We start from the raw sequence: 12,855 nt of genomic DNA, 5'->3' as shown, positions 1-12,855 counted from the left end.
AGTAAGAAACAAAAAAATATTTCTAAAGAGGCAGTGTCGGAGGAAAATGTTTTGGCATTTTCCTGAAATATATTTTCGGATAACCAAAAATGAAAAATGACTTATTTTCTGACAAACAATTTTCGTCCTACCAAGCCCAGTCTTTAAGTTTCTAAAAGAGAAAGTTATACATTTGGCTGCGCTCGCACCAATAATTACAACCGCCAGTCATTTATACAAAAATATACAGTATATATGTATAAAATATGATACGTTAACATACAAAAAAATATACATTTATTGGCTATTATTTTAGTAGGCAGCTATACACAGTAAATATCGCTTTCTAAAACTCTAAATTAAACTCTTGCATCGTTACTCGTCTTCTTTTGAGCAACGCCAGAGCCCGTCTTCTCAGCTAGGCCCAGCTCTCCTTGAGCCTGTCTTTCTGCATTCTGTCTCTCAGTGGACTTGTAATACCATGCGTAAAGCAGAAGTTGGGCTAGTCCAAGCCCAATTCCCATAGAATTTGATGCCTAAACAAAGAACGGGAGATTTTAGCAACCAAGAAAAAAAGTGGAGATTATCTAACTAAGCGTTAATCAAATGAATAAAGGTTGCTAGAGATTAAAAAAAAATTGTATGTGTTTGTATATAATCATAAAAAATTTGTATATATTTGTCGGTTCGGGTCAATATTTCTTTTGTTTGTTTTTCGTAAAACCAAACTAAATAAAATAAAAAGGGCAGCCCGGTGCATAAAATATCATGCATTAGCAGGGTTCGGGAAGAGCTGCACCCCAAGGGGGTAGGCATCACTACTAGAAGCAAAGATTTTTTCCACCGACATTTAATGAGAAATTTGTGTTATAAAACATGATTTTCTCACCTCATTCTCATCGGACCAGCTTGCTAGGAAAACACATGGTAAGAAACAGGTTCTCATCGAAAGGCTAGGAAACTTGCTAATTTTTTCGTGTGAAAATACTAATATATTCTTTCCCCACTGATTCAATATCCGTGGGAATAACCGTTGAACATTTTTCAATGGAAAATTTAAGTGGGAAAATGATTTTTTAGTAGCGCTTAATGCAAGTACTAGTGGTTGCTTCCACGGCTCTAACCGTGATCAAACCTAACAAAAATATCATCGATTTTTCAAAATTTAAAACCAAATCAAACCCAAATAAATATCGATTTACGATTCAAATCGTCTTTTTTCACCAACCATGAACACCCCTAGGTACTTATAAGTAACTCCATACTAGATTGATCTATGGGGAGGAATATAACATAGGAGCAATGGAGAGGAATACTCACAAGAATGAAGGCATCCAGACGAATGAGGGCATAAGTAGTCCAACTAACAGCATTCAGAAAAGAGAAAAGGGAAAGGACGAATGGCATGAACTCCACGCTTTTGCTTCTCATCACCAATTTCTGCAATAATTAATTAACCCGAGTCATTAATTTCTCTATTACAAACAAACAAACAATTTAATCGGCTTCAAAAAAATAAACATCTTTTCTGTATGTGAATTTTTTTCATTTTATGCATAATATAAAGCTCTTAATATAATCATATATAGAAATGTCATGATGACATGTTTAAAACTATTAATTTTAAAGACACTTTTGGTATGTGGCGAAAGTCTTTTTTTTATTTTTTAAATTCTGTTAGCAATAAGACACAAATCCAGCCGCTACTAGAAAAATGCAAAATTTCAACGAAAATTCATCGAAATCGTACTTGTCGCAAACGTTTCTGATATTTCCGACGAGAACGTCCATCGAAAATTTACTTTCTTTCTAGCAATTGGCTATATATAAATTGAAACGGCGAGAGTAAAAGGAACTTATTTACCGTGACAACCAGAGGAGAAGCATACATCAAAATGTTGCCTGCCATGCAAATGCTACCCACAATAGTAGATCTTTTTTTGTGTGTTTGGACAAGGGTTAGAACAAGTACAGCAAGTGAAGCCAAGAAAATTATCTCACCAACAATAATGAGGAAAAATTTCATCCTTTCTTTCCTTTCAGAGTACAACAAAAATAGCGCCAAGTACACAACCTCAATAGCAAGTCCTGTCCCATCTATGGTCAAAATTAGGATGCTGTGTGGATGTACAAGTGGTATTCCATAGAGTACCCAAAGGCCACAGTTTATGAATGTGGCAAGGTATGGAACTGGTGAAAACTGCTCTACAGATTTCTTCTTCCATATTCGAATAAATGTTGGCCTGTTCAAAATTGAAACTTCCGCGAGTAAAAATTTGAAATCGAATTTAGAGTTTATGGGTTCAACTTTGTCACTCAATCTATAGCTGTCATAGTTATTAGGTTCGCAAACTAATTATTTTATATATTTAATGATTTTTCTAATACAAATACAGAGTCCAAACAGAAATTATTGGATTTGTTGGAACTCGTAACTAATACTCTCCCTCCAACCCAGGTAAAAACCACGTATACGATATTTCCTCTGTCCTATTATATGTAACGTGATTCGGACTATATACTGGGATCAAACCACTTCTTTTTATGTTTTTTCCAGACATAAAGTTTTCAAATTTTCTAAAGTAACTTTAGACATTTGAAAATTGTGTAAGTACTAATACGTCATAGTTAATACAATATTAATTCGAGTATATGAAAAACACTTGAGAAAATCATAATCAAAGAACAAATTGTTTGACTTCGTAAGATGAGATAAACGGAAGGGCAAAGGTGCAAATATACCCTGAACTTTGTGATTTATAGCAGATATACCCCAGTTATAAAAGTGGTGTAAGTATACCCCTGCCGTTACAAAATGGTGCAAATATACCCCTTTTGCTGACAATTTTTTTTAAAAATCATTTAGTTTATTTTTTAATTAAAAAAAAAATACCACGTGGCTTTAAAAAAAAGTCTACCCATTTTTTTTGAGTAGATATATTTTTCTAAACACATGATAATTTTTTTCTGGTGGATCGGGTCTAGTTCGTTAAAAAAAATGGGTAGACTTATTTTTTTTTAAAGCCACGGAGATATTTTTTTAAACGAACGGCATTAAAAAAAAAATTACCATGTGGTATTAGAAAAATATGTCTACTCAAAAAAAAATGAGTAGACTTTTTTTGGAAAGCCACATGACATTTTTTTAAATTAAAAAATAAGCTAAATGATTTTAAAAAAAAATCTCGTTAGCTAAAAGGGTATATTTGCACTATTTGTGTAAAGGCAGGGTATATTTACATCATTTTATAACGACAAGAGTATATATACACCACTTTTTTAACGGGGGATATATATGCTCTATATCGCAAAGTTGAGGGATATATTTACACCTTTGCCCTAAACGGAATAACAAATTTGTCTCGTTATCTATTAAAAAAAGGTCACATTAAATTTTTAGATAGGAAGGTGCATCTGCTCTCAGATACGCAGAGGCAGGGGTAGCGCTAGTGGATTCATAGGAATTCCATTCATCAGAAAATTACTTTATATATATAAGGTCGAAATCACTTTAACGTGTGTATAATAAATGTTAAATTTCGTTGGCCTTTTCGTATGTATACTTCTATATATTTTTAATATTCTTAATGAAAATTCTTTCTTCAAAGCTAAATGAATGAGACGTAGCTAAGTATCTTTTTTCCGATATACATCCTTTATCATAAAACTTAATAATGCAAGAAAATAAAATAAAATAAAATAAAAAAAAGGAAATCGAAGCTTACAAAGGTGACAGAAACAAGATGAGTGAAGTGATGTTTCCTGTAAATTAACAAATCATCAATGTCACGTCAGCTATTACGACCTCAAAAGAAATTAGGGAGGGAGAATTACACGAAGAATTAACTAACCAATAACACCAATAGCAAAACGAGCAATCTCTTTATTGAAAGCCATAGCTGAGAATTAGCAAAAGAGGTTTAACGTGATGAATTGTGAAAAGAGAAAAGAGATAGATAAACTTATAAACGAAATTAAAGGCTGGTTTTGGCTTTTCTCAACATAAAAAATGAAAACTTAATTGAAAGCAGCTAGCTAGCTAGCATGCAACAAATGTCTGTCCCTTGCATGACATGCAATGCTGTTTGGTTGGTGAAGAAGAAATGTCAAGGTTGTGTTTGGCACTAAAGAAAATGTGTTCCACGAAAAATAATAAAAAAAAAAAAAAGATTTTCTAGAGGTCTTATTTATTTTCTGATGTTTGATAAGTAAGCAAAAAATAAAAGCCCAAAAACATTTATATAATTTAAGCAAACAATAGGGGTGCGGGCAAATGATAGGGGAGTGGTGCGAAATGGGCGGGCTATAGGGGTGGGTGTAAAGGTGGGGTGTTGCTACAGGGCGCGAAGAAGACAATTAATGTGGAATGTCACTTATGAAACTTGTTTTTCATATTTTAATTAGATAATCATTTTTTTTAAAAAAAAGAATTTTTGTTCTGATTTTTTTTTAAATGACCAACCAAACATGAAAAAATTGAAACACGCTTGCTGAAAAATATTCATACCAAACACACCCTAAATTGAGAGAGAAGCATCTCTGTGGGAACTGCTAGACAACTTCAAATTAAACCTTGGCCAGGGACGGATGTAGCCTTTTGGCTACGGTTCATCTGAACCATAATTTTCGATATGGAATATAGATATATATATGTAAAAATTTATTAACGTCATAATATATATTAGATCTAAATTCATAATTTTAACAGTGCGATAAATTTAATGCGAAGAATTTAAGAGTTGAATCCATTGAATTTAAATATTGAATTCGCCTCTAACCCTGCAGTACATGAACTTTGAGATAAGAGAAGAAATCAATTTTGATTGGAATTACTTTTTCTTGTTCCACCCTGACTTCGGTGCCAAACTCATCTTTATCCAGTTCAAGCCCGTAGAGAACTTCCGTAGTTTTCTACGTACTTCCTCTCTTCTTGTTTTATATAAAGACGATGGAAGAAAAAGTAGTAGATAATGAATATAATTTGTATAATTTATATCATTGAGCTCATCGTAATTGTATAATAACGGGTTTAATTAAATATAACATTTCATGTGTTCGATTAAACAATATACTCTCTCTATTTCAATTTATGTGAACCTATTACTATTTGGGGAGTCTACGAGGTACTTTGACCATGTTTTTCTTACATTGTTTCTAAATTATTTGAATTGTAAATTATCATGACTTATACTACTTTTTATGTAGTTTCTAAATATATAAATTTTGTTTTTACAAACTTGAAAAATCTATGTCAAAACTTAAGGTCAAAGTTATAAAGTTTGACCCTCGTACTCCAAAAAGGTTTACATAAATTGAAACGGAGGGAGTACTTTATTATTTAGTAAAGATGAGCTTACTAGCTGAATTAAGTGATGCAATTTCCATTTTTACAAGAGCGGATCTGGAATAAGCTAGGAAGAATAAGAGAGATGCATGTTGAAGAGAATATACCACATCGGTGACGGACGAGAATCCGTTACTCTTTATATGGCTTGAGCAATCTTCCTCCCTTTGACCCCAAAAGCTAGCTCAAAGGGAGGAGGATTGCTCAAGTCTTATAAGGAGTCGCAGTTCTCATCCGTGACCGATGTGGTATAATCCATGTTCTACATGGGCGGAGCCACCTTAGGCGAAGGGTGGTCAGGTGCACACCCTTCGCCGGAAAATTACACGGTATACATAGGTTAAATGTTTGCTATTACGAGTATATATTTAATTTTGTACACCCTTAACACAAGTGAAAAGAAAATTTACATGCCCTTCGCGTAATTCCTGGCTCCTCCACTGGTGTTCTATCGCTAGGATCGTCAGATAGATATGGAGAAACTTAATGTCGACCAAAGTATTTAACCTTAGGTGAACTTTTTATGTTCAAACTCTTCATGAACTAGTCTAGACTGGCCTCCCATACTAGAAGCAATTATGTAGTAAAACAATAGCCAATCAGTTGACATCTTTACGAAACCAACAAGCTGTTACACTTTTTCTAGACAGAACAAGTCAGCAGTTGAACCAGTGACCTGAAGTTTTGTTGCATAAGTTTCGAACTTTAAACCATTGGTTTAAACTTGTACAACAAATTGAACTACCTATGAGAAACTACGACCAAACTTTAGCTACTAGGCTAAAGTTTAGGAACCGATAGCAATAAGTTTTTCCTTTTCCGTACGTGAAGCTCATATACTATATTTTGTAAAAGTTCGAAAAAGGGGACAAGAAAATTAGTGACCCAAAAAGTGGCCATTTATGAAGTTCAGTCTAGGTTGGACGATCCTAAGCCATTCTAATTAAAGCGAACACCAAATTATTATACGTGGGAAAAGTGTATTTCTCTCTGCCTACACATCAGATATGGAACCAAATAGCCACTTTTAAAAGCATCATTTAAAATATATTTACGTTTTAAATATTTAAAGTTTAATCAATTTTAGCAAGACTCTTCCTTCTCTTTCAAATTCATCAAAATTGCATTTAGGAGTGCATAATAATATTTCATGTGGTGTTCATGAATGATTCAATATATTACAAAAAGTTTCTAAGAACGATGATTTATGAACCATGAGAACTTAATAAGCTCTACCAATTCTTGTTCATCATTCAGATTAAATTTTAAAGGGAATCGTATATCGTCAAATAGACAGAACATATACAGACTACTTATTAAAAAATCACTCTAAATATTTGAATAAACAATGAATTCTTTCTTCGAACTTTAGATCACGGTTTGAACCGGCAAAGTCTAAACTTCAGCCTCGAGAATTTGAATTTGATTATGAAGGGTTTAAAGTCACTAAAATTTAGAACTTTTCAAACTTGGGCAATATTTAAAGAGGAAATTTCAGTAATGTACAATCCAGCATATAAAATTACATTTGTGTAGCCATATTTTTAAATTACACCTGTATGGACACTTTTTTACTGTATACAACATTATACAATAATATACAACTTTATACACCTATTGTATACAATGTATAAACCTTGTATAAAAGTGTATAATAATGTATAAAACTAATATACAATATTATACAAACTTATACAAGAGGTGTCTATACATGAGAGGGGTTTATACATAATGTATAAGGGGTGTTATAGGTTGTACAGTGGTGGCTTGTGGTGGAAGAGCTGGTAGCTCGCTGGAGATGAAGGAGGAAGGAAAAAACAGAAGGGTGAAAAAGTGGCTATAGCGGGTAATTAAAAAAAGATGGGCTAAACCGGATAAATATTTTGCCATAATTGGCATACAGTGCTATTTTCCCATATTTAAAAGGGTCCAAAAACGGCTACACATTGAATCGAACTCGATCTTCTCTCATCAATCTCAATTCTTTTCCATCACTTTCTGCTTTTTTTCCATCCACTTAGCAATTCTCAAGAACAGAAATGACGTCTTCTTCTTCAATTTTCTCACTCGCACGCCCATTCACGAGTTTTCACCATAAATTCTAGTAAAATTTTCACAAACAGCTATCTTTTAGCTCCTTCTAACAACCTATAACTACATGTTCTACATTTACAATTCGTAGCTAGAGGACCTATATTTAGCTAGTAGATGCGTCAACTTAAATATAGGATAAATATAACGGAAATACACACGCTGAGAAAACTGAAAGTGCTATATTTATGGAAACAAAATCTATTCCAATTTAAATTAAAATCAGTTTTTAATGTTCCCTGATTCACGCAAATATCCTCCCATTCCATATCTGATCTCATATCTCATTCAAACAGCTAACAAATTCAAAAAAAAAAATGAATTCAAAAAATACATTCATATTTTTAACCAAAAAAAAAAGGGTTCAAAAACTAGTTCATCAAAAAACTTTGAAAAATAACAATATCAAACCAGTGAACAGGGCTCGTTTTAAACGACGAATATATATATTTGAATTCATCTGTTGAAATATCGAATTCAAGTTGAGTTCATAATTGAGGTAACAACGTTTTCACTGCAACTTTTTTATTTTTTTTATTTTTTGAAAAATATAGTCAAAATATATGAAAAATATATTTGAAATATAGTCAACAGAAACCAGAATAAGTAATATTGAACATAATAATCAAAAATACAATTAAAATATAGTCATAATTGAGTTCATAATTGAGGTAACAACGTTTTGACTGCAACATTTTTTTTCTGAAATTTTTCTAAATATAGTCAAAATATATGAAAAATATATCTGAAATATAGTCAACGAAACGAATAAGTAATATTGAACATAATAATCAAAATACAATTAAAAATATAGCCAAAATATATATGAAAAACAACTATTAAAATATCAATCCAAAACATTAGGAATTGAAAATTCGGGTTCTATACCTCTAGTCCTCATCGGAGTAGAAGATTTCTTAGCCATTTCATTTGAATCTAACAAAAAACAACCAAGAACAAACAGTGATAATTAATTATTTAGAGTTGCATTGCTGATTCAAACGAAAAAAGAAAAAGAAAAAACGAAAATATAAGTTAAATACACGGTGAAACGTAAAAATCAGTATGGAATCTTACCTTTTTGGGGAATGAGATTTGAATTATGGGTGAAATTAATGAGTAGTTAATTAGAGATATACAAGGAAGTTGAACTATTGTAAAACTGATTTGAAATTGGAGGAAATTAAGGGATATTGGGCATAATGGCGTGTATTTAGGGGGCTAGGAGAGAGGGACCTTTTTTTTTTTTTTGCTTAAATTTAGGAGTGTGGAAAGTTATCAAATGAGTGGTAAAAAAGTAGTAGCTATAAGAAGTAAATATGTTATATTTTAGCTACTAAATATAATTATTATAAAGTTTAGTTATGTTCCATAAATAGGTAATAATATAAGCTATGCCAAGTAAATTTTACTAAATTCTACTCCCTCCGTCTCAAGTTATGTGGTCCTATTTGACTAGACACGGATCGGAGTTTAAGAAAGAAAGGAAGTCTTTTGAAATTTGTAGTCCAAAACAAACCTTAGATATTTGTATGGTTGTAAATCATCTCATTAAAGGTAAAAGAAAAAATTTAAAATTAAATTATTTTTAATATAGAGAGGTGACATTCTTTTTGGGATAAATTAAAAAGGGAAATGTGCCACATAAATACGTACATAGGGAGCAGGTTTTTGTACCCCAATTATGTGAGTTGGTCAACCACGAGCAGGTTGTTGTGTTGATCAACCACGAGTGAGTTGTTTTGTTGAGTCCCAGATAGAGGCAGAGCCAGGATTCAATTTTAGTGGGTTTTGAAATTTGAGATATATCAACAACCTCAAACTAATATATAATAACCGTCAAACTAATGAAGGAGTATCGATATTCAATATATATTTAAAAAAGGAAACAAACCACTTAAAACACTAAAATAAGCAAACAAGTGAAGAAAAAAAGGAGGACGAGAAGAGAAAGAGAATATTGTACATTCCAGTCACCAGTCGGTAGGGCACTGGCCCGGCAGGCGATGGCAGTGGTTATCAGCGATAAAAGTCAGAACCCTTTTTTTTTTTAAAAAAAATATATATGATTTTGAGTTTGAGAGGATATTTGGTTCTGTAAAAGAAACTGATGAGTCTCTTTTGTTTAGAGAGCAAAATAGCTTTCTCCGTTTTTTAATTGTTTATATTAAAAAATGTTTTATAAAGAAATTTCTGCATCTAGCAAAAAGAGGAAAGAGGAGAATCCATGCAAATAGCCACAAAGGAGAAAAGCAAAAAACAAATAATAAATAACACGGGTGGTTTAAAACCCACATCTCACGGAAAGGAGGGCTTTGGGAGCCTCTTCGTCACCATTGAATCATCTGCTTGTTTTTTATGTGAGTTCTCACAATATTTGTGTATATGCACTGAAAATTTTAATACAAATACATAGTCTACACAAAAGCTATTAGATTCGCTCGAAACCCCACGTCACACTGTAGCTCCTTTCCGGTCCCAGACATGACAAGTGTTTTATAGTAGGTAGGTCTTGGATGTTTAACAAAGAATTTCAAGCAATAGATCGGGACAATATTGTCACACCCCAATCTTGATCAGGGTGTGATGGGCACCCGACCCCATCTCTGGAGCCGAGCGAACCCTCTGACTCTTATTACATAGATAAATTCCCGTATCAATTAAAAATAGAATACATAGTGGACTCAAAGATTATTTTTTTTCTATAAGTAAAGTCTATCATCATGTGGGATCCGTGATACGAGACATAATAACATATTAATCGGCGAAACCGTCTACAAAGTTGTCCTCTATACCCTTCGACTACCTTCCGCAAAGTCTCTAACACCGAACGAACATCATGGCTCATATACTCGACTCGAAACACTCCGTAAACAATTGGAGCCTACCAACCCCGCTCGGAACGTCTTGTATGCTAGCTTCAATTCGTCTGGTGCACCACGGCATGAACGCAAACCCCGAAGAAGAGGGCCGGGTGACGTAGCATTGTACCGAGTATGTAAGACATGAATAGTAACATGATAAAGGCATATGATGACTAATAACGGTACAAACATGTGGAGCTTATTTAGGTTAGACATAACCTCGTATTACGTGAGTGCCTTTCGGGGGCGGACTTCATGCATACTTAGTTTCTTTCCGTAAAAACGGTAATTTTTATTTACATATACAAAAAACGAGAACATTTCGGAGAACGGTGTCCTTTATTTACATTCACGTACGCCGAGTCCGTCGCCTCTCCCACCCCCTTCCCCAACGTTGTCCCAACATATTATACATATCATATATACGTAAAAACGAGCATTTCAAGAACGGTGTTCTTTACTTACGTTCACGTACGCGAGTTCATCGCTCTCCCACCCCCCCTCCCCAACGTTGTCCTACAACATATTACATACATATATCATAGATCACATAGACGACGCCGCGTACGGCTCTCCCATATCCGCGTCCGGCATCCCGCGTCCGGATTGATAAGCCACCTGAATCGGTGGACACAAATTGCCCTCCCCATTCCCCACATATACATGTATCATATAAACAAAGCATGCACATATACGTGTATCATAAGGCGAAGTTACCAATGAAAAGTGTCATTTATGAGAAAACATTCAACGGGGTCATAAGGTATAGTTCCATCTTCCTAGAACCTTTATGGCCATTCCCTATAATAAAGTTGAGATATCAAGAAATTGTTTAACATTTCCGTATATTCATTTTTATAGCGTAACATATCGTCAACATATCTATCGTAGACCTTTTCTTATTTTCGACTCCGTCGTTATCATTATAAGATCATATTCCTCACCTTAGTCAAGGAATCATCTTTGTCGTACTTACGGACGTATACTCTTCTTAGATTATCGTTATCCCTTTCATCATGGAAATATTCCTCTTAGAATAATTACAACATTTGTCGGTTGGTAAACGGAGTACTAAAGAAAATCCGGGGACAACGGGCCCACCTCGGGTCAAATGTGGCCGGCTTCACACTCATAAACAGGACTATACCGGACACGACTTTGCAGACAACCCTTGGACCGACCTGCTCTGATACCACTTTTGTTACACCCCAATCTTGATCGTGGTGTGACGGGCACCCGACCCCATCTCCGGAGCCGAGCGAACCCTCCGACTCTTATTACATAGATAAATTTCGTATCAATTAAAAATAGAATACATAGTGGACTCAAAGATTATTTTTTTCTATAAGTAAAGTCTATCATCATGTGGCGGGATCCGTGACATGAGACATAATAACATATTAATCGGCGAAACCGTCTACAAAGTTGTCCCTCTATACCCTTGACTCGTCTTCGCAAAGTCAACACCGAACGAACATCATGGCTCATATACTCGACTCCTACAAAGACTCCAACAATTGAGCCTACCAACCCCCGCCGGAACGTCTTGTGTGCTAGCTTCATTCGTTCGGGTGCACCTGCGGCACGAACGCAGCCCCGAAGTTGGGGTCGTGACGAGCATTGACCGAGTATGTAAGACATGAATAGTAACATGATAAAGGCATATGCAAGATGACTAATAACGGTACAAACACGTGGAGCTTATTTAGGTTATACATAACCGGCATACATGTGAGTGCCTTTCGGGCGGATGCCATGCATACTTAGTTTCTTTCCGTAAAACGGTACTTCTTATTTACATATACAAAAAACGAGTAACATTTCGGAGAACGGTGTCCTTTATTTACATTCACGTACGCCGAGTCCGTCGGCTCTCCACCCCCTTCCCCAACGGTGTCCCAACATATTATACATATCATATATACGAGAGAAAACGAGCATTTAAGAACGGTGTTCTTTACTTACGTTCACGTACGCGAGTTCATCGCTCTCCCACCCCCTCCCCAACAAAGGTCCCAACATATTACATACATATATCATAGATCACATAGACAGACGCCGCGCCGCTCTCCCATATCCCGCGTCCGGCATCCCGCGTCCGGATGATAAGCCACTAATCAATCGTGGACACGCTGTTCTCCCCATTCCCCACATATACATGTATCATATAAACAAGATGCACATATACGTGTATCATAAGGCGAAGTTACCAATGAAAAGTGTCATTTATAGAGAAAAACATTCAACGTAGGTCATAAGGTATAGTTCCATCTTCCTAGAACCTTTGGTATGGAGCTCATTCCCTATAATAAAGTCAGATATCAAGAAATTGTTTAACATTTCCGTATATTCATTTTATATAGCGAACATATCGTCAAGATATCTATCGTAGACCTTTTCTTATTTTCGACTCGCGTCGTTATCATTATAAGATCATATTCCTCACCTTAGTCAAGGAATCATCTTTGTCGTACTTAATATGGACGTATACTCTTTCTTAGCATTATCGTTATCCCTTTCATCATGGAAATATTCCTCTTAGAATAATTACAACATTTGTCGGTTGGTAAACGGAGT

At 34.6% G+C, this 12,855-nt stretch overlaps 2 protein-coding genes across 3 annotated transcripts in view; one reads left to right on the top strand and one right to left on the bottom strand.

Annotated features, from left to right (window-relative positions):
- Positions 1–268: 268 nt before the first annotated feature.
- Positions 269–12,855, bottom strand: part of LOC132040922 (bidirectional sugar transporter SWEET4-like) — a 21,643-nt gene continuing 9,056 nt past the window's right edge. The window contains exons 1-5 of one of the 2 annotated variants that reach the window (XM_059431606.1): positions 3,831–3,897; positions 3,705–3,741; positions 1,844–2,222; positions 1,300–1,419; positions 269–515 (exon numbers count right to left, since the gene is read on the bottom strand). In XM_059431606.1, coding sequence (XP_059287589.1) covers positions 339–515; positions 1,300–1,419; positions 1,844–2,222; positions 3,705–3,741; positions 3,831–3,876 — 759 coding nt within the window. In that variant the 5' untranslated portion in view covers positions 3,877–3,897 and the 3' untranslated portion in view covers positions 269–338. Of the gene's footprint in view, positions 516–1,299; positions 1,420–1,843; positions 2,223–3,704; positions 3,742–3,830; positions 3,898–12,855 lie in introns of those variants that run through there. The other variant, XM_059431607.1, reaches the window with a different exon arrangement.
- LOC132040907 (bidirectional sugar transporter SWEET4-like) overlaps positions 9,421–12,855 on the top strand; it is a 6,326-nt gene continuing 2,891 nt past the window's right edge. Inside the window, exon 1 of the mRNA XM_059431594.1 lies at positions 9,421–9,445. Coding sequence (XP_059287577.1) covers positions 9,421–9,445 — 25 coding nt within the window. The remainder of the gene's footprint in view (positions 9,446–12,855) is intronic.

This window comes from Lycium ferocissimum, chromosome 12 (genome assembly GCF_029784015.1).
Source record: "Lycium ferocissimum isolate CSIRO_LF1 chromosome 12, AGI_CSIRO_Lferr_CH_V1, whole genome shotgun sequence".
Lineage (NCBI taxonomy): Eukaryota > Viridiplantae > Streptophyta > Magnoliopsida > Solanales > Solanaceae > Lycium > Lycium ferocissimum.
Note: the sequence above shows the minus strand (reverse complement) of the source record. Positions and strands in the feature narration are given on the sequence as shown.